Source organism: Lutra lutra, chromosome 3 (genome assembly GCF_902655055.1).
Source record: "Lutra lutra chromosome 3, mLutLut1.2, whole genome shotgun sequence".
Lineage (NCBI taxonomy): Eukaryota > Metazoa > Chordata > Mammalia > Carnivora > Mustelidae > Lutra > Lutra lutra.
In genome coordinates, this window is record NC_062280.1 from 131,949,822 (window position 1) to 131,973,301 (window position 23,480).

General features: G+C 33.0%; 1 protein-coding gene across 13 annotated transcripts in view; it reads left to right on the forward strand.

Annotated features, from left to right (window-relative positions):
* NBEA (neurobeachin) overlaps positions 1 to 23,480 on the forward strand; it is a 677,938-nt gene that overhangs the window by 283,266 nt on the left and 371,192 nt on the right. For all 13 annotated transcript variants that reach the window (XM_047723145.1, XM_047723148.1, XM_047723152.1 and 10 more), the window contains one exon: positions 1,817 to 1,944. In XM_047723145.1, the coding sequence (XP_047579101.1) occupies positions 1,817 to 1,944 (128 nt within the window). The remainder of the gene's footprint in view (positions 1 to 1,816; positions 1,945 to 23,480) is intronic.

A 23,480-nucleotide genomic window follows, 5' to 3' on the forward strand; every position in this document is an offset into this window, starting at 1 on the left:
TTGATAGCTAAATCTGGCAGTATTATTTGATGATGATTTTCTGTACTTAAAGCCTTTGATTTCTTGCTGGGTAAAATGTTACATTGTTCTCCATTAGAATATTAAAATTATGGTTACAGAATGATATATAAGAGTATCATTTAATATTCTTTTGAGTTTTATACTATTGTAGGGATTCCTTTTTATCCCTTACCCTTAAGTCATTAATACACATGTATGCACACACTTATGTGATTAGTTTTTAAATTAATTGAAGTTTCTATTTGATATGTAACCCAGAACAATACTGTTGTAATTTTGAAGCCTGTAAGTCATATAGAAACCCATAAATTATGGAAAAAAGTCATAACCTGGGGAAGAAATATACCTGAATTTAATTAGATAATAATATATTACAATAGTATAACTATGATGTGAACCTTTTTATACATCTAAGAATTTTCTAAATTTAATTTCATTCTTATTAATTATTCTTAAATAAAAGTATTCATGCTTCACTGAGAATTTAGGTACAGAAACAAATAATAACATCTAGATTTATCCCCTGTTCATAGGTTTGCTCTTAACATTCTTACTCATCTTTCCTTAGAGGAGGGGATTATTATGTTAGCTGGGAAGTTATGGGACATGATCTTGGAGATTAGAAGGAATGTATTAATTAATAGATATAAAAAAGGAGTTCTGTCTGTATTCACTACAATCATAGATAAGTTATGATTATTTTATGACTTCAGGTAGCCTTCCCTTTGCTGCTTTATTACAATTTACTAGTAGTAAATACTCTCATTAAAACAGGTATTTTCAAAGTGAGTTTCCTGGATCAGCAGTAGCAAACCACCTGAGAATTTGTTAGAAGTGCAGATTCTCACAGTACACCCAGACCTGCTGAATCAGAAGTTATGGGGGTGGGGTTCTAGGAGTCTGTGTTTAAACAGCATTACCAATGATTAATGATATACTATATGTTGGCTAATTAAACATGATAATAAAAAAATAAAGAAGGTGCTTACTTAGTTCGGGAATAACAGAGTAAGGGAGAATATTGAGAATTCTCTGTATCTTCAGCATGTCTTCAAAGCCCCACCCAGTTCCCTTTTTCTTGCTCAAATTTGTTCCTCTGGAATATTCTCTTGAAGTATTTGTGGAAGTGCCACACCAGTTTCCTCTCTAAGTTCTTTCTCTAAAGCTTTGACCCAGGTAAGAGGAGACCAAGCTTTTCAGGAAATTTTTAGGCAACTCTAGAGAACAAAGTTTAATTCTTTGTAACTGACACAATGATCCATGTAGTAGGTGTTCAAAACAGTTTTCTTTCATAGATAGAAGGATAGTCATGGAAGATAATAGAACCAGGAGCAGAGTCTGTGGCCCATGCAGGTTAAAGAATCCCAGTTGCCTTTCACAGAATATTCTACTTTTGTTTTTTTCTTTTAAGATTTGCTTATTTATTTTAGAGAGCGTGGCAGGGAGAGGCAAAGGGAGAAGGAGAGAGGGAATATCATGCAGACTCCCCACTGAGCACAGGGAGGGCTTGATCTCATGACCCTGAGATCATGACCAGAGCCCAGTTTGGGAGTCCTGGGCTTAACCAGCTGAGCCACCCAGGCACCCCTGGTCATTCTACTTCGGTTGCAGTCTTTAGTGTAGTCTTATGATTGATGTGAAACTCTACAGGGTGTCCCCTCTACTGAAGCTGTTATTATTCCATGAGTTAGAATTGTACTTTTATGATTTTTCAAGATTTTAATTTGGAAGTTAACTTTATTTGACTTTTTGTATTGAATTATATTTACTAGTGTTTATGTCTTAATTTCAACAGCATCACTGCAAAACTTGAAAGAGCTTTAGAAAAAGTTGCTCCTCTTCTTCGTGAAATTTTTGTAGACTTTGCCCCATTCCTATCTCGTACACTTCTTGGCAGTCATGGACAAGAGCTATTGATAGAAGGTATGATTTCTCTCTCTATTCTAATTATTTTAGTTTTCTATAATGTATCTATTACTCATGATATAATCTGTACTTCTGGAGGAATATTTATTGCCAAAAGAATATAAAGACATTGCTTCCACAAATTCTAATAAGATAGTCATACATGCTTTCTTCTTATTCATTTTTAAAAATAACATGTTCTCATAACAGAATGGAGAATTTTGAAAAAGTGTTAGACTAGGAGACTCTGGCTTTTATAATCCTAGTCTACCAGGGCTGCAGTGTATCCTTCATGAGGATGGTATGTTTACTAAGCAATATGCTCTAAAATTTCCTTCAAATCTAAGAACCCTGCTTCTGTAAGTGATTTCTTATTCTTATAATATTTGTAATATGAAAATTCTTAACTGAAAAAATGTAAAGAAATATTTACCTGGAATTGATGAAGTTATTGTCTTTTTTACTCAACAGCTGCTTAAATGGAGTGAGAAGGGAAAGCAGATAAAATGATTATTATGTATCAGTATTAGAGCAGCTTTTAAAAATACGGTTCTCTGAAGTCTTATTTCTTTAAAAAGTTCATTTTATAAATATTCAAGAACTTCAGAAAGGGGTAATCCATATCTAGATGTTCCTGTGCGTAAATAATGGCTTTAGGTACTATTCCTTGATTTAGCAGCATTATGTATGTTTTTTTGCTTTTCACTTTCTATTTACTGTCATTTTCCTATGATTATTCTATCATTGTCTCAATTGCTTTTACACAGTCTCTTTCTGTTAGGTGAGACAGTAATAGTTAATAGTCTGACTGGGTTTAAATCCTTGTTCTACTACTTCCTGGGCTCTCTGAACTTTTTGAATTATTTAGCCATTTTGTAACGTAACATTCTTTCTATAAAATATAATCAGTGATAGCACCTCCTTCCCAGGGTTCTTGTGAAGATTTAATTATATAATGCATATAAAGTTCTTAGAACAGGGACACACAGGTGAGCTATTTTTTTTTTTTTTTAAACACTAAATTCTTGTTCTAGGCCAAGCATTGTCTTAGGTACTTTGGAATGTATTAGTATATAACAGACAAAGATGTAGAATCTAAAAAAGGAAACAAATGAAAAAACAAAAGCAGAAACAGACTCATAAATAGAACAAACTGGTGGTGGACAGAGGAGAGGGGGATGGGGGATGGATAAAATGGGTGAAGGGGAGTGGCAGATAAGCTTCTGGTTATGGAATGAGTAAGTCATAAGGATGAAAGATTACAGCATAGGGGAATACAGTGAGTATTATTATAAAAGCATTGTACAATAACAGTTGGAAGCTACATTGTGGTGAGCATAGTAGAACATATAAAATTATTGAATCACTGTGTTGTACACCTGAAGCTAATGTAACACTGTGTGTCAACTCTACTTTATAAAAAAAACAAACAAACAAAAAACAACCTTATTTAAAAAAAAAAAAATCCCTGCCTTGTGGAGCTTATATTCCAGCAAGGACAGGACATTTAGGTAAGTACTGAACATAATAAATAAATTATAGAACATGATAGAAGATGGTCAATGCTATGTTAAAGGATAAGTCCAACACAGGGGTTTGGGATTCTAAAAATGACAAGGTCGGTTGCAGTTTATTTAATAAATCACTCTCTTTAAAACTGCAGCCCGTCTCTGCCATTTTTAGAATCCCAAACCGCTGTGTTGAACTTATCCTTTAACATAGCATTTACCATCTTCTAACATGCTCTATAATTTTAAGTAGACCAATGGTAAAAATTACATTTAAGCAAAGACTGAAAGGAGGTTAGTCATATAGCTTACTAGAAAAGTGTTCTAGACTGAGAGAATATTTAGTAAAATGACCTCATAATGTGTTACTTTACCATAAGAAAAAAATTAATAAACATTATTGAAAAAATAAATCTTAAATGTTTTTTCATTCAATAAAAGTCTTTTATTTTTCCTGTATATATTTTCCTAAAATGATTTGACAAATTTATATAAGGAAATATAAATAGTGGTCCAAGACATGCTAAAATAAACAGAGAACAAATTTAGAAATGTTAATAATGGGTCCTTATAGTGCTATTAAAACTGGGACACAAATCAGCAGTAAGCTTTCTGGCAGCCAAAGCTAAGGAAGGAATTATTTTAAGTTATAAGAACCACATTCCTGATTCCTCAGTGACAGTTTGTGACAATTTGAGGCTCTAAGGAATTACTATCAGATAACACTTAACTGCTCTTTGTTGGTTGGGCAAGACCCCACATAGGTAGCCCCTTTCCAGAATTTGCTATGACCAGGCATCTGTAGTCTTTCTTATTTCTTCCCAGAACTGCAGTAAGAAGGTAGGAGAAAAAGCTGGGTAGGTAATTGAGAGCTGTTTTTCTTGGGCTTCCCTAAGTTTACCTAAAATATTTTGAGTTGAGTTGAAAGACTATTAAGAACATATCTCTTGGATTTTTAAAAAAGTGACTATGCTAAAAATGAAACATTGGAACATGTTATGAGTTGAAAGTTCATTTTGTGTTCATCTGGCAGAATACAATTTTATGTTATAACTTTTCTGCATCCAAAGAGTTTAATATACCCCATTTTTAAAACTATGTGGATATAATGTTGGTATTCCTTTTTTGTGTTAAAATTATTGTGCTTAATAAAATGATGATAGTAAATGGCAGAATTTTAGATTTTGAGTTGTATTTGTTAAATAGAAGGTTGACACAGTATGTCCTCAAATTTCTGCTGATCAATACAATCTAAAAGTCTAGAAACATCTGCTGTGTAACAGAACAGCATTCTGTATCCCTCACAATTTAGCTATAACTTTCCTTTTCAGACTCAACTAGTCTCTGTCCTCTTGTATGGAAGACATTAATTAAACATGAAAAAAAAGGTACACAATATTACATTTCCTTGTTTTTGTACAACTCTTCTGGATTGGATCTTTTTTCCTTTTTTCTTTCCCCCAAATTATTCTCATCCTTTGAATTCTGTTTCAGATTCCTTAAGTCTAATTAATGTCTTCTCTTCTGTGATCCTGTGCCATTTTACTTATACAATTTTGATAAAATTATTCATCACTTATAAATAGGAAATATCTTATTGTTTATATTGTATTATCTAGCTTAATTTGGTACATAATATTTAGTATTTTTTCCTTTTATACTTGACTAGAAAATTATTTTTGTTACTGATATTGGTAGAGGTAAGTTTTGAAATGAGGTGGTCAGACAAGTAAAATGTTGGGTTCTTTGGTAAGAATTCCCAGTATTGATCAGTCATCCGCAACTGTGAGCTGACTGCTTTGCTCATCCAAGGTCTATTCTTGCTCTCTAACCCAGCCTCTGGAAATACATGTCCTTTCATGTTCTCATTCTTGAACATGTATTCTTGGTCATTCTTTCTTTTTCCTCCTCCTCTATTTTCCTCCTTTTTCTCATTTGAAACACTGTTCTTCTCCTCTGAGAAGAAAAACTGTCAAACTATTATAAAAGACTCAGGAGATTTACATGATAAAAATATTTTTTGTTAGCCATTGAGTATTTAAAAATAATGCTTATGATGAATATATCCCACTGCTTTTGACTTCATCATGTATATCTAAATGTTAAGAACAAAGCTGGATTTGGATAACTGAAGGTATTTTATGTCTTAAGAAAAGAGAAGGCAATTATTTTTAGTTTCACGTAACCATAAAGTATGTTTGAATTGCATCTTTATTTGTTTTATATTCATTTGTTCTTAATTTATGCTTGTATTCATGTAGTTTTTTTATAAAATAATCATTGATATTTTGTATTGTCTATGTCCTTTAAAATACAAGCTAAAATGGTGTCCTTTCATTTTCTTAATATGTCTGTCACTTTTATTAGTCAATCTGTGTTTATTACTATTGTATGATTCTAGAGTACTTAATTTAATAAAATTCTTAACATTTTAAGGTCATTCATTGACAGTACCTATTTTTATATGCCTTTTGGTGTGTATGTGTTTTCTCATGGCAATAATTAAGGATTTTTGGAGACAGTGGTTATTTGGAGCTTGGTGAACTTTCTCTAAGAAAATCCTAGCTTTCAAAGGTGCAAACTAAAGCGTAAAAATTAGAGTCGCTATGTATGCAAGTATCAAAATCCACCAGCCGAAGATGACAAAACAACCCTTGGTCCAACAGTTATATTTGCTTGGTTTGCTGCAGCAATGGAGGTTGTGCTGAAGGGGTCCAGTTGGAGATTGGAGGCTGTCAGGAAGCAGATTAGATCTTGCTAATTTTTATTCAAGAGTCCTAAGGAATACAGTGAGCCCAGAGTTATCATTAGTAATAAAGAATCAGTAGTCACCTAAGTTAATTAGAAGAGAAAATGTTTAGGGGTGTGTGTGTGTTAACCTCATATCCTTTACTCTGTCTTATTCTACCATAGCAGATTGTCCCTGAGAAATCACTGTTTATATTCTGTAAGCATTATTTATGTTTGATTAAGAACTCACAAGAGTATTAAAGGTAACTTAATTATGATGAGGATACAGCAGAAAGTCTTACAGCTACCAAAGACAGGAAATGAAAAAAACAGGTAGACGTAAGGCAGCCTTGAAATGGGAAAGGAGAGTCAGTACCCTACTCCCTTTGACTCTCAAGGCAACTTTATAAAGCTTTCTATCTTGGCTTCTCTCTGTGTATTAACTCAATTTTTTACTTCTTTCTCAGACTAACCTCACATTTTTAGTCATCGGAACATGACCCAGTATAGTATCCCATCCTGACTCCAAATGTGCTTTTAATGTAAATGTCTTTCATCAGTTGACTATAGTCACTGTTTATGAAGAGAGGATCTGAGGGGCTCAGCCTTGGCTTTGGTATCTACCTCAGTTACAATCAGCTAATATTGGGGTAGATGGGAAGGGTAAAGTTGGATGTAATATATAGGCTGACTCTTTTAGAAGCTATACATTTAAGTTGAAACATCTTAGAAAGGGATGGTGGCAGTGCAGGAAATGTTATACTAAAGTGTCTATTATACTTGTGGTGACATTAATAAATGTTTTATTAAAATTATATAATAAGAATATTTAAGTTTCCAAGACTAGCATTTCTTTATTTTTATTTTTTAAAGATAGATTTATTTAGTTAGTTATTTATTTGTCAGAGAGAGAGAGAACAAGAGAGCCCAAGCAGGGGGAATGGTGGAGGGAGAAGGAGAAGCAGGCTCCCCACTGAGCAAGGAGCCCGATTCAGGGCTCTTCAGAACCCTGGGATCATGACCTGAGCTGAAAGCAGATGTTTAACCAACTGAGCCACCCAGGTGTCCCTAGCATTTTTTAAATAATAGCATGGAATTTCCACTCAACCAAAAGAACATCATTGAAATGTTATTATAAAATGAATGACCCTAATCAAGAAGTCCAGTTCACCTTTGGGTCATTCATAGTAACAGTATAGCTACATAATTACATAGTAACAGTATAGCTACATAACAGTATAGCTGCACACTTGAATATGTGTATTTTAATTAAAAAATTATAGATTGAAATGTATTTTCAGAAGTTATTAAAATAGCAATAATACCAAAAAATGTACATGGAAGATTCAGTATAGACAGTAACAAGGGGCATACTTTTTAAATAACCCCGAATTCCTCCATGAAAATCAGAACAGTAGATGTTGAAACAATAACTACAGCAACAACAAATGAACGGTTACAATTAAACTTGGTGACAAGGTATCCCATCAATACTCCAAAATATGACTGTGTTGAGATATAAGAGCTACAAGATAACTCATGGGTTAGCAGAAGGGAGGGAGAAAGTGGTGGAAAGCAAGATGGCTCTGAAGAAAATAGTCTATAAGTACTTAACTGGTAAACCCAGAGGGCCAATTTGAGAACAGCAGCTAAAATAGAGAGGGCTTTTGCACACTATAATAGCAGATGATTCCAAGGGTTCCATGATAAGGCTGGATGGGGCTAAGCCGTCCAGGCCCTGTAAGTAATTAACCAAGTAGTGTTCTCCCAGACAAAGGCCCACATTGGGAAGAAACTAATATGAAAAGAATACAAATTGAGCAACAGAAGTGCAAGAGAGTCAAAGAGAAAGTCCACATAAAACTGGGTTGTGAACACAGGCAGAGCTGATAGTTCTCAGAAAATAGGTTGTCATATTTTTGAAAACTATATGAAAACAGAAGAGGGATCTCTAGAACCTGAGGAAAGAAGGAAAAGGGCTATCCTGTAAGTTTGGGTAAATTAATTTAACATAAAATAGTAAGTAACAAAAAGGATCATAATCCCACATTTTACAGTAAGAAAAATGAGAATAAGTAGAATATACCCCCCTCAGACCATGAAAGCAGGCCAAAAAAAAGGCAAAAAGTATGTAAATGAGCTGAAAAGACATTAGAAAAGATACAGGATATGAAAGAACAATTTATGTCAGAATTTAGAGAATCTCACAAATGTGATAGAACTTAGGAAATAATTGAAAATAAAGAGAAAAATAATTTTAGAAATGAAAACTAAGTTAGAAGAAATAAAGAAGTATGTAAACTCAACAGATAAGGCTATAAAAGACATAGAAGGTAAAAAAGAAAAATGATAAATTTTTAAAAATGACTAAAGAGACTAGAAAATCTAGGACAGATTTAGAATATTGAACATATGTATGAGTTTACAAAAAAGAAAACCAAAGAAAAGAACTCTAAAATAATAAGATCAGTCATTCAAGGAAACTCCTGGAATTTGGCGGGGGGGTGGGGGGGAATTGGAGTGGGAGAAGAACCAATGGAGACTATGGACTCCGGGAAATAAATGGAGAGTTTTAGAAGGAAAGGGGTTGGGTGGGTTGAATGAGCCTGATGATGGGTATTAAGGAAGGCATGTATTGTATGGAGCACTGGGTGTTACAAGCAGACAATGAATCATGGAACACTACATCAAAAACTAACGATGTACTGTATGATGACTAACATAACACAATAAAAAAATAAAAATAAAAGATTTTTAAAATATATATTTAAAAAGCACACTGAATGAAAAATTACTCAGGCAACAAACATTGAGACATATCTAATACAATTAATAAACTTTAAAGGAAAAGAAAACCCATAGCATCTAGATTAAAATGCAGATTAACTTATAGGAGAAAGAGAATCAAATTGTCATCATACTTTTTTGACAGACATATTTTCTGCCAGAAGAAAATGGAGTAGGATATTTAAGATAGTCAAGGAATGAAAATGATGGCAAAACTGGCTTTTGTGTATAGAGACTGCAGATAAACTATTAAAATGCAAGAATTCGGGGAATATTATTCCTATGAGGCTCTCCTGAGGAATCTACTGTAGAATAAGTGTCAGGCAACTGAAGCGACTACAGAGTGTAAACATAGGGACTCATGATAACCCTCAAATATACATGTATTTTGGAGAACTAACCCTTTAGTTATGTGAGAGAGAATGTGGTGTATAATGGCAGTTATTAATTTACTGATGCTCTGAAAACTGAAAAAAGTAGAACACTAATTATATTTGTAGCGCCATTATTGATATTTTTATAAAACTGTTGCATGTTGTATAAAACAATTAGTAATTATTGATATTGTAATCATTTTATTTTGAGAATCAGGATTCTCATTAAATAAAGGAAATGCAGATATAAAACACAGTTTAAGCAAAATCATTCTGTTTTGAATTTGAATGAAACATTATAAGAGCTAAATTATTATGTGCACACTCACAACACACATACACACGCTCACACTCACATATGTACTGCGGTCCTATGTACTGTTTTGCCTAAGAACAGTGACCAAGTTAGTAGCAGTTGAGTATATCTAGAGTCCAGATTGTAGTCTTGAATTATTATTTGCCATTGAAAGAAGCCAATTTCTTGGAGAAATGGGTGATTTCAAAGCTGGAACAGTAAATGCTCTTGATTTGCTTGCAAGATTTGGTGATACCAAAACCAAGGAAGATACCAAACACTGTCAGAAAGACTCAGGAGCTAACTTGAAGACAATCTTCTTGGCTAAAGATGGGGCATTTTGAGCATCAGTAAATTAATAACTGCAATGTATCAAAATGCATGGATGTGTTTAAATATGTAAGTCATAAGATTGATTTTTAAAATGATGTAGTTGAATTTAGAATATAGGGAACCAACTCATTATTTTAAAAACTGATCAATAAAAGGAAAAATTTATCCCATTATTCCTATGTAAGTTATTTATGTTATCAAATCACTAATGAGGAAAGTCTTCTTTTTATAGAAATATAAATGTATCTGATAAGTGATGGATATTTAGGTTAGATCATTAACATCATTAATCAGGAATTAATAGATCATAGATAGCATCAATTGCTGTTAACATCACAGAGGAGAGACATATAGACAACCAGATGGGAAAAACACTATCACCCATCAAGACTAACCAGCTGACCTAATTAGTTAATTAATTAAAGCTGAACCTGATTAATTCTATATTTCTAACATGTTAAATAAACTCTGCCATGAGAATCCCGTCATCAAAATTAACACTGGTGGAAATTCTGAACTACAAATGTCTTGGTTTCTTCAAAATAATTTATATAGCAAAAGAAGAGATGAGGGGATCTGTAGCCTAAAACAGCTCTAAAAGATATCTCAAAAAATCAGTAAAATTGAGTTGTTTATACATATAATTCTGTCATTTTGGTGATGAGCTTTTAAAAAAAAACAAAGTGAAGGACGCCTGGGTGGCTCAGTCAGTAAAGCGTCTGCCTTCAGCTCAGGTCATGATCCCAGTGGCCTGGGTCAGGTCAGCTCCAGAGTCCCAGGGTCTCTCTCTGTCAGAATAAATAAATAAAATCTTAAAAAAAAAAAAAAAAAACCCTGAAGTGATTATCATAAAAACTAGATAATAGTTTGTTGAAAGTAAGGAGAATAGCGCAAGACACAAGGAGACTTTTTGGGAAATTTGGCAAAAGTCTGTTTCTTCAACTTATGTAAAGGTTTTAAGGGTGTTCATTCTAAAATAATTCATTAGCTGTTTTATGCATTTAACTTATCTGTATTATATTTTACAGAAGTATTTTAATGTTCTCTAAGAAGAAAGTTGTAAAAAGCTTTTAATGACATTAAAAACATAAGTAATGGTGAACTATATCATGTTCATGGTAGGAAGATGATCTCACAAAGAAGTAATTTCTGTCCATGATTATCCATCACTTGAATAAGAACTTATTTTCAGAAATCTCAGGTTATTTTCATGGAATTTGATGAGTTTTTCTCTTAATTTTCTATAGTTGAATGGTTGAAAATAACCAAAATAACTTTGAAGATGAGCAAGCTATTGTAATTTTAAAAGTGTATAATGGCCCAGGGCTAAACAGATCACTGTGTCCGAATAAATATCCAGAACCAGATCCCAACTCAGAGGGACAGGGCTGTGACAGAGCTGTCATTACAAAAGGAGATGGACGAATAATGCAGTAAATACAGCTAAATCAATTGGAAAACTTTTTGGTAATTAAAATAATTAAATCCCTTCCTCACTGTATACACAAAAAGTCATACTAAGATGGTTGAAAAAGCAAAACTTCAGATCCTATAGAAGAAAATACAGGACAATATCTGTATTTCTAAAGTCAAAATATGTCTTTAATTAGACCCCCCCAAAAGTATAACATTTAGTAGTTGATAAATTTGACCATCTAAGAATTACTTTGGTTTATCAAAAGGACAGCATTAAAAAGTGAAAAGATGGAGAGTGACATCAACAAGATGCCAAACCAGAAAGCTTCAGACCTTGGTTCCCCCATAGAAACACTGAATAAAACTTACAAAACTGTAAGAACCAGTTAAAAAACTGCTGCTACCAAGAAAATACTCCAAAAGTTAGAAATCCCATGGTATTTTGTCTTTCTGCCACCTCCTCCCCAGTGCAGCATGACATGCATGGTCAGGAGGAAATCACTGAATTCCCATTTTTTTCCCTTAGAATGCAAGGAAAGAGTACAGATTCCTTGCAACATTCTAGATTGTCTGGTGGCTGTGCAAAAGACTAATTTCTGTCTTGCCTGTCTCAAAACAGTGATGGAAATGGCGGCATGATTTTGATACCTACTAAAAGAAGTAATAGGTAACATGGCATGTTAGTGATGGAGGAGCTATGCAGTTCTGTGGGCAGTTGAGGGGATGAGATTATGGGGAAAGTTTTGAGGGAATCTTTAAGCCAGCCAGTCCATGAAGTTCTTCCCTTACACAAAGACAGTTCATAAAGATTGGAAGAGGTTACTTTTTTCAAATGCCCAGATTTCCACAAAAGTTTGCAACTTTTACAAAGAACAGGGAAACATGACCCTTTGAAATAAATTTCCAAAATCTGATCCTAAAGAAATGCAGTCCTTTGATTTTATATGACAAAGGATTTTTTTTAGCTTGCTTAAATATGTTTAATGAACTAAATGAAAACACGGACTGACAAGAAAATCATGAAAATATTTTATTAACAAAAGAAGAACATCAGCAAAGAGATATTTTAAAAGAACTAAATAAAATTGGGGTTTTAAAAATGCAACAGCTTAATTGAAAAATTCACTGCAGGGGTTCAAGAGCAGACTTGATAAGACAGATGAGAGTCAGTGAACTTGAAGACAGGTCATTTGAAATTACTAAGTTAGAGGAGGAGCAAAGTTACTAAGTTAGAGGAGAAAAAAGAATGAGAAAAGTGAGCAGAACCTATGGGACTTATGGTATATTATCAGACAGATCAATATGGGCATCTGTGGCAGTCCCAGAAAGAGAGGACAAAAAGGGACAGAGAATGTATTTGAAGAGATAATGGCTGGAAACTTAATACAATTTCATGGAGCCAAACAAACACATGCCAAGATACATTATAATTCAACCAAGAAAAGTTGAAGACAAAGAGAAAATCTCAAAAGCAATGAGAGAAAAGCTACTTGTCACATACAAAGAAGTTCTCTAAGAATGTCAACAGATTTTTCAGCAATAAACTCGTACACCAAAAGGCAGTGAGATAATATATTTTTAAAAATAACCATTAACCAAGAATACTATACCCAGCACCAATGTCTTCAAAACTGGAGAAGAGAAAATTCTCCAAATAAACAAAAACTGAGAGAGTTCATTATCACTCGATCTAATCTAAAAGAAATGGCAGAGATAGTCCTTCCACTTGAAACAAAATGACAATAACTTGAAGACACAAGAAAATAGAAAGTTCTCCGATAAAGGTAAATATCTGGATAAATAGCAAAACCTGGGGGCGCCTGGGTGGCTCAGTGGGTTAAGCCACTGCCTTCGGCTCAGGTCATGATCTCAGAGTCCTGGGATTGAGCCCCGCATCGGGCTCTCTGCTAAGCAGGGAGCCTGCTTCCTCCTCTCTCTCTGCCTGCCTCTCTGCCTGCTTGTGATCTATCTGTCAAATAAAAAATAAAAAAAAAAAAAATAGCAAAACCTGTATTATTATAATTTTGGTTGATAACTCCACTTTCACTTCTTTTATAGGATTTGAAAGGCGAATCATACAAATAACTAAATCTTTGCTAATGGGTACACAATATATAAAGATATAATTTGTGACAGCAAGATAAATCATGGGGGAGTCACAGTGATGTAAAGCTATTTTTGTAGGTATTGTAGCAATTTAAGTTCAGTGTAAAACATTGTTATACCTTTAAGATATTTTATGTAATCCCCATGATTACAAAGAAAATATCTATGGAATTCATGTAGAAGAAATTAAAAAGGGGATTAAAGCACCTCATTAAAAAAATTAAATGCAAAGAAAGTCAGTAACAGAACTTAAAAATAAAGGACGAGAATGCTTTAAAACATGCAGAGCACAGTTCACAAAATGGCAATAATAAGTTCTTCCCTATTAGTAATTACTTAAAATGTTAAGTGTATTAAATGCTCTAATCAAAGGATGTAGATTGGCCGAATGAATTACAAAGGAAGACAGAAAAACTTTTAAAAGAGACAAAGAAGGATAATACATAAGAATAAAAGGGTCGATTTACTAAGAACATATAACAATTAGTTTTTTATATATCAGACATCAGAATTCCTAAATATATCAAATGGAAATTGACAGAATTGAAGGGAGAAATAAGGAGAGTCTATAATAGTAGGACATTTCAGTACCTCATTTTCAATAATGGGTAGAACAGCCAGATGGAAGTTCAGTAGGGAAACCAGATGACTTGAACAATACTTACAGATCAGTTACACCTAACAGACATGTGCAAAATCCTACCCACTGCAACAGAATACATATTTTTCTCAAGGGCACATGCAGCATTTTTTAGGATAGACTGTTGCTTAAGCCACAAAATAAGTTTTAATGTATTTAAAGTGATTGAAGTGATACAAAATATCTTTTCTCTTCACAGTGGAATAAAACTAGAAATCAATAACAGCAAGAAAATTGGCAAGTCCACAAAATGTTGGAAATTATACAACACGCCCTAAATAACCATGACAACAAAGAAATTAGAAAAGATCTTGAGGCAAATAAAAAATGAAACACAACATACCAAAACTAAGATTTGTGCAAAGCAGACCTCATGGGGAAATTTGTAGTTATAAAAAGTTTACATTAGAAAGATAAAGATGTCAAAGCAATACCTAACTTTCTACCTTAAAGAACTAGGAAAAGAACAAACTAAACCTCAAGCTGACAGAAAAAAGAAAATAATAAAGATTAGAGCAGAGATAAAATAGAAAATGGAAAAATAATAGAGAAGATCAGCAAGATTTGGTTCTTTGTAAAGATCAACAAAATTGACAGACTAACAAAATCAAAAGAGAGAAGGTTTAAATAACTAAAACTAGAGATGAAAAAGGGGATAGTGCATCCTGTGTTATTAACATAAGAAGGATTATATGAGAATACTATGAACAGCTGTATGCCAACAAATTAGATAACCTAGATGAAGTGGGTAACACATACAGAATCATGGAGAAATAGAAAATCAGAGCAGATCCAAAATGAATAAAGAGATTGAATCAGTAATCAAAAATCTCCCAGCAAAGAAAAGCCTAGGACCAGATGGCTTCACTGGTACATTATTCCAGATGTTTAAGAATACAACCAGTTCTCTTCAGAGTTTTCTAAAAAAAAAAAATTGATGTGACTACTTTCAAACCTCATATCACTTAAGACGGTTACTATCAAAAACCCAGAAAATAACGTTGGCAATGATGTGAAGAAATTGGAAACCTTGCACACTGTTGGTGGGAATGTAAAATTTTGTAGGCAGTACGGAAAACAGCATGGTGGTTCCTCAAAAAATTGAAAATAGAATTATCAAATGAATCAGCAGTTCTGCTTCTGGGTATATTATCTAAAAAAAATTGAAAGCTGATCTCAAAGGTATATTTGTACACTCATGTTCATAGTGACATTCAAAATACCCAAAGGGTGGAAGCACCCCAAGTGACCACATGTGGATGAATGGATACACAAAATGTGATATATACACACAGTTGAATATTACTCAGTCTTCAAAAAGAGGAAGATTCTGACTTGCTATAATATGGATATACCATCAAGCACATTATGCTGGGTGAAGTAAGCAAGTTCCAAAAAGACGGTGATTCCCTCTATATGAAAGATCTAGAATAGTGAAATTTAGGAAAACAGAAAGTAGAATGGTAGCTGCCAACGGATAAGGGAGAAACAGGAGGTTAATGGTGATAGAGTTTCAGTATTACAAGATGAAAAAGTTCTAGAGATTGTTTGCACAACATTGTGAATATACCTACCACTTAAAAGTGACTAAGATGGAAATTTTTATGTTACATGAATTTTGCCACAATTTTAAGAAAAGACTGGGAAGATGTACTTCTAACATCAATAATTGTAATATTTACACAGAAAACTACAAATCAATAAGAAAATTATAATTCTGTAGACCAGTAGATAATTTGCAATGAGGAAAATGCAGATGGCCAATAAGAACTGTAAAAAAATTAAAGTTTGGGACGCCTGGGTGGCTCAGATGGTTGGATGACTGCTTTCGGCTGAGGTCATGATTCCGGAGTCCTGGGATCGAGTCCCGCATCAGACTCCCAGCTCCATGGGGAGTCTGCTTCTCCCTCTGACCTTCTCCTCGCTCATGCTCTCTCTCACTGCCTCTCTCTCAAATAAATAAATAAATAAAATCTTTAAAAAAAATTAAAGTTTAACATCATTTTTAATCTGGTAATTGGTACAAAATGTGTATTTGTATCCAGTTGGTTAAAAATTTATATTTAGAACCCATCCCATTGGTACAAAATATATTTTTAAAATCCGTGTACTAGGGGTATAGAATCTTCTACAATTGTAAATTAATGCAAACATTTGAAATATAATTTTACGCTCTCTTATTAATTTGAATTTGTAAGTTACATTGACTCAGCAATCTCACATGTGTATATATATCCTCAAGTAATTTTTGCATATGTACACAAGCAGATGTAGATATAAAATGTGTTTAGCAATGATGTTTTTGCCAAGGACAAATTGGAAGCAAACTAACTGTTCACTAACACAAGAGGGGACAAATGAATGATATTGTTGTACAATGCAGTACTATGCAATAGTGAAATGCAATTTTATGGAAATAGTATTGACCAAAAGAGCTTAACACATGCATAAAGATAGTACTACATCTTATTTAGAAATTCATTAGTATATGGTAGAATTTTTAGAATTTGATTCAAGATGGTTAATTTACAACATTTTTTTACCCTAGACAAATGGGTAGACACAAGTGCTTCAAGTCTATAATTTTTATTTCTTAACCTGGGTGTTGATTATCATTACATTAGCAGGGGTCAACGAACTATGGCCTGACAGCCAAATATACCAGCCATCTGTTTTTGTAAATAAAATCTTATTGGAACCCAGGTATGGCATTCTTTTATGCATATCTAAACTACTTTTGTGTTGCAGTGGCAGAGTTGATTGATTTCAATCAAAGACTAATAGTCCAAAAGCCTAAAACATTTTCTGACTTGTAGAAAAAAATCGCTTACCCTTAATCTATACCAATATGTCTTTCACTGTTCCTATCAACAACAAAAAGAATAAAGAAATGGTGTATTATGATTGTTTGTTGATTTGTGTACACTTTCGATGAAGTTATAAAGGCTGTCTGTGGTCCAAGATGAACAAAATGTAGTGAATAAAGTTGATTGGTTCCCGATTATTTAGTTTTAGACGTGGAGTTGGAAATTTGTCAGGTCACATACATTATTTCTTTCTCAAGAATCAATCCATAATATCACCAATATGCCCTATAATTTACTATGTCTCTTCTATAACCAAGTCCTTATCTAAGTTTTTAGTTAGCTAAGATAATGAATTAAACATGACCTTATTTCTCCACCTTTTTGAGTAAATGGTCACAATACTACACATAAGAACTTTACCCCTAGATAAAAGTATTTAGTTGTTACTTGTTCAATTCTAACTAGAATCTTCAGGGGTAATATTTTTATTGTAAAACTCTTAAACAATTATATTCTAAAGTCTTCAAAAATGTTTCTATAGTTTTTATTCTTTTGATAGCAGTATCAATAGAAAAAATACTTCTTTGGTATTCTTGAAATCAGCTGACAAATTTTTTCTAGGTTAAAAAGTAATAGTTTAACTTTCTTAATATTATGTCTTTTGCTGATAATTGTTGAAATACTACTTTTAGTTCAAATTCTGTTATTTAAATTTAAAAATATTTAGGATCAATGCAGCAAATATATTTCATTCCTGGAAAAAAAAAAAAAAAACACTGCTATTGCAGTGTTATCTCCAAAAGTTCAAATAGATAAATATGTAAACTGGATTCTAAAAGTCAAATGTTTATTAAAGATTATAGATGTAAATACATTTTTTTTAAAGATTTTATTTATTTATTTGACAGAGAGAGATCACAAGTAGGCAGAGAGGCAGGCAGAGAGAGGAGGAAGCAGGCTTCCCGCCAAGCAGAGAGCCCGATGCAGAGCTCGATCCCAGGACCCTGAGATCATGACCTGAGCTGAAGGCAGAGGCTTTAACCCACTGAGCCACCCAGGCGCCCCTAGATGTTAATACATTTTTGACACAGCCTGAATTTTCTTGGTGATTCGTGCCAGTATCTTATCATCTATTTAAAATATTGTATATATGATTAATTTCCCTACTGCTTCTAGGAGATTACATGGTACAGTAGTCATCTAATTTTTCTCATAATTTCTATTAAAATTAACGTTTTAAAAGTAGCAATTGTTGTGACAACTGTGGCAATGTCTAAAGACTATTTGAGATATTTTTAGGAACATGTGGTTAGTTTGAATTTTTACGTAAATATGACTGAGTTTTTAAAGCACAAGGTGATGATGTAAACCGAAGGAAATGGAAAGCAAACTTAGGTAAGTCCTACCGTAGACACAGATGACCCTACTAACAATAACAACAACAAGAAAACCACTTTGGGAGAAGTTATATATTAAAGGGTTAACCATATTTGCAGCTCATTCTTAAGGAATTAAAAAAAAATGTAGTATTGATCTTGTGAATGGTAAGATACATAATTATGTTGTCTCTATGCTTCACAGAGATCTGATTAATAAAAAGAAATTCAGTAATCTAACATGTGAAAGGAAAAATCTCCCAATTTTTTTATTTGGATGAATAATTATAATTTTCCAACATGAGATTGTGAGATAACAATCTAACAGCATTTATCTTATGCAGAAAGTTACCTTATCCATAAGCTCAGTATTCATAAGTTTTATCTCTTACAGAATGGCATTATAAACAACTTTTACAGATTTTCATTTCTAATATTTTATTTCTAATGAATTTTGTGTATAATGCAAATTTTCCTTTTAAAGAATTCAGCATTTCTCTTTGTTTTCTGGTTGTATCTTAAATCCAGAAGTACTCTAGAACAAGAATTTGCAAACTTTTTCTTTAAGGGTCTAGATTGTGGACCAACAGTCTCATATATTCCTTGTGTTTTGTGTTGTTTATTTTCTCAACCCTTTAACAGTGTAAACTCTGTTCTTAGCTTATTGGCCATACAAAAACAGGCTGCAAGCTGGATTTGGCTGAAGTTTGGCCAACCACAGGCTAGAGTGAGAGATAATGGCATCATCAAAAGAAAAATTAAATTTGGACACTATTGATAACAATAGGTTTTTATTTCTAGTTATTGGCTGTGATTATTATACCAGATATACTATTGAAAGTCTCATGTAGTATCAGAGGTTCCTTTCTGTACTAAAAACTCACAAGTTTTTCCTTAATATATGGTTATAGGAAACTGTTTTTTATTATTCATTACATGGTGTCCTGGATACAAATTATTTTTTGAAATTTTTGTTTAAAAAGATAAGTTTCTTTTAGCTGAAAACCAACATCAACTGGTAAAATTTTTGACCAGCCAGAACTCAGTGCTGTGTTGCTTAAGCTTGAACTACACTTGGGTGCCTGGGTGGCTCAGTCAGTTAAGTGTCTGACTCTTGTATTCATCTCAGGTGACGATCTCTGTGTTGTGAGATCCAGCCTCACATGGGGCCCTTCACGGGGTATGGAGCCTGCTTAAGATTCTTTCTCTCCCTCTACCTATTGTCTCTATGCACATGCACTCGCTCTCTTAAAATTTTTTTTTTAAAAAATTGAACTATACTGACTGTAGAATGCATTTCTCTTCCTATTTTTGATTATTATTTTTGATAAATTTGGTTAACTGACACCTAGGTATCACTGTCCATTCTGTGCCTAATTCTGTGTAAGCAGCAGTGTGTATCGTTTAGTTCCTAGAGTTGTTATTGATGTTACTTTAAGAAATGGTCACTAGCATTTTAGGAAAATTTCACAAACATACACCAGTGATGTTTTGTATAACATCCCATATTTTTGCAAATGATCCATTTTTGTATTAGGGGGAATAAACTTCATATATTGTGCTAAATATTAAAAAAGGAATTTTTAATCAATGATTTTGATTCAAGCAAAAAATTTTATGTGTAATTCAGAAATTTTATCTTTCTAAATTATTCTTTGGAGGTATTTGTTAGTAAAGAAAAGATGATCACTTGAACTTTTACAAATATGATAAAGTCACATTTTATCAAGGGATCTTATTACAATTTTCAGGTAGCTACTGAAGATTGTTAGAGTAATTTGGGGTGTCAGGATGTCAAGAGATCATAGTATAGCAGAACTTTAAAGAAATGATCCTTCAGAAACGATATCTTCAAAAAGTTTTTCATATGAATCAAAACAAGATGGAAAAGAGATGTGCATGATTGCTCCACCAGATCACTTAACATTGACAATCAGTGGTTTAGTAATTGTGACAGCCATATTGCTGTCATATAAAAATTATAATCTGTTGTGAAGATCAGGCTATCTTTTAGTATTTGTTCCATAGTATATGGTATATGTTTAAGGATTTTACTTTAAATGCATAAGATCCTGTCTTGCTTTCTCTGCTTTCAGAAAAGGGAGATAATATTAAAACCTGTGAAATAACAAGGTGTTTTTAGTCAGGATTAATACTCTTCTAGTACTGTTAGTCGAATATAAAGTCCTGCATACGATGTTGACAGAGGAAGAAAGGGGCAGTAACACAATGTTTTGAAGGAAAACTCTAAAATATTTAGCATGATTTCCTCTCTTGTCATGATAGAATAACAGGGAGTGGACTTGCCCTCCAATGGTAACCATTAGAAAATTAAACAAAGTATATAAACCAACAGTTTTTAGAACTTTGACAGTAGGTCAATGTGAACTGAAATCCCTGAAAAAAAGGAAATAATTAAGTTGGGTTCAGGGATTTCCATTAACATTTTGCCCGGAGGCACATTCTGAAATATTGTGGAAGAAGAGAAATCTGAAGTAAAATACAGTAGTCTTGGTGAACTGAAGAGATAGGAACCAGAGGTCAAGAAGTTGTGGAGCACACTTTCATAGAGTAGGTAGCTACACAGTAAAATAGCTACAGAAATCTGTGAATGGGACCCTTGGATCTTTACTGAATACCAAATGGCACATGTACAGGGAGAATGCAGATTGGCAAATTATGACCAAGGGGCTTTGAAGTATTTTCTTTACTTCACAGGAGAGAGAGCGTTATTCTGGCTCTGCCCAGCCAGAGTGGTTGGTCCTCACATTATTGGAAGTAGTGTGTAGAGTGCTCAGAAGATTAACACATTAGTAGTAGAGTTAAATTATTTTTAGAGTACAGGATACTCTAGTGTATCCTTTAAAACACACACACACACACACACACACACACACTTAAAAATAAGCCTCAAAAGAATCAACTTGACCCACCAATAATTTAACTGTCAGAGCAAAGCCTATCACACTTTAAAGGAACAAAGCAAGATGCTAACACTTAACAATGCAATAATCATACTTCTCAGTATCCATATAAAAATACTAGACCTAAGATGAAGCAGTGAAGTGTAGCACAAAACCAGAAGGAAATGAGTTGATAAAACTGACAGAGATGGTGAGTTTATCAGATGTCATGAAAATGTTTAGGTATTAAAGGAAAATAACACAATGTGGAGAGAAATAATATAAAAAAGAAAAATGAGAAAAATTAATTTGATGGATTTTACAGTTTATTATACACTGATTACAACAGTAACAGTAAACTATAAGATACAGAATGATATCTTTCCAAACTGAAACAGAAAAAAAAAAACAAACACCTAAATATATAAAAGGGGAACAGAGCCACAAAAGCCTATGGATAAATCAAGCAGTTAAGTATGTATGTGTGTAGATATGTATATATGTGTGTGTATATATATATATATATATATATATATATATATATATGACGTTGTGTGTAAGAAAAGCTCATCTCAAAGGGTTGTATATTTTGTGTTCCCATTGTCTTTTTGGACATTCTCAAAAAGACAAAACTAGTGATGGGAAACAGACCAGCAGTAGCCAGGGATTATGGGTAGGGGGAGAAGGCCACAGCAAAGGAATAGTACAAGGGATTTCTTGGGATGATGGAACAATTTTGTGTTCTGATTATAGTGGCCATACATGAGTTAATATATGTGTTAAATCTCATAGAAATTTACATACAAAGTGAAAAAAGCCAATTTTAATGCATAATAATTTAAATTTTAAATTAAATTTTCTATTTTAAAATTGCAAGGTTTTATTTATGGGCAACCTGTTGGGACCCCTCTCACTCTTGAGAGCTTTTCCTATATCTTCATTTAATAAAATTCTATTGCTTTACTAAAAATATATATATTTTATTTATTTGAGAGAGAGAAGACAAAGAGAGCACGAATGGTGGGGAGGGGCAGACGAGAGAGAGAAGCAGACTCCTTGCTGGGCAAGGAGCCCAAAGCAGAACTCGATACCAGGACCCTAGGATCATGACCTGAGCCAAAGGCAGATACTTAACCAACTGAACCACTCAGATGCCCGTTTTATTAAAATTTTAAAGAGCTGTCAGAGGAGAAACACATTACTTACAAAAATAAAAATTATTACCAACATTTAGTCAGAAATTATGCAGACCAGAAGATAATGGAACTTCATTAAAGTGCTGATAGAAAAGATTTCCAACCTAGAATTCTTTAATGAATATCTTCAAAAATGAAGAGGAAAGACTTTCAGACTACAAAAGATAAAATTCATTGCCAGCACATCTGTGCTATAAGAATTGTCAAAAGAGATTTTTCAAGTAGAGTTAAGGATACCAGATGGAAACTTAGACACACACAAAGGAGAGTACAAAAAAATGCAGATAAATTTTTTTTCTCATTTTTAACTGGTGCGGAAAAAGCATTCATTAAAATTCAGCACCCATTCATGATAAAATATCTGAGAAAAATAGGTTCCAAAGGGGATAAACCTAACCTGAAATTGGTACCTATAAAAAAAAAAACCAACAACTGATGTTATATGTAATAGTGAAAAATCAAATGAGATTGAAAAGGGAAAGATTTTGCCTTTCTAATTCAATTTAACCACTGTAATTCAAAATGTTACTGAAGTATCAAAGTACTAGAGTAAAACAAGAAGTGAGAATAAAAGATACACAGATTGGAGGAAGTAAAACTTTTTAAATGCAGGTGAAATTATCATGTATGTAGAAAATCCTAAGGATCTCATACCTTACTGATTGACAATGTAAAATGGTACGTGTTTGAAAAACAATTTGGTAGTGTTTTATAGTTAAATATTCAATTAAAATTTGACCCAGCAATTTCACAATAATTATTATTCAAGAGAGATGCAAACATATGTCCACATACTTATATAAAAATTTATAGCAACATTCATAATAAATACAAACTCTAAACAACTACTATAATCATCAAAAAGTAAAAAAAAAAATAAGTAATTAAACAAATGCTTGTATTATCCATATGATACAGATTACTACTCAAGAATAAAGAAAAAAACCCCTGATACTCAGAAAAATCCATGAATTTCAGAAATACTCTGCAAGAGAGCAGCCTGGCTCAAATTCATATTGTGTGTTTTCATTTTTATGAAATACTGGAAAAGAACACATTGTTTTTATAGTGTAGAATGCAGGA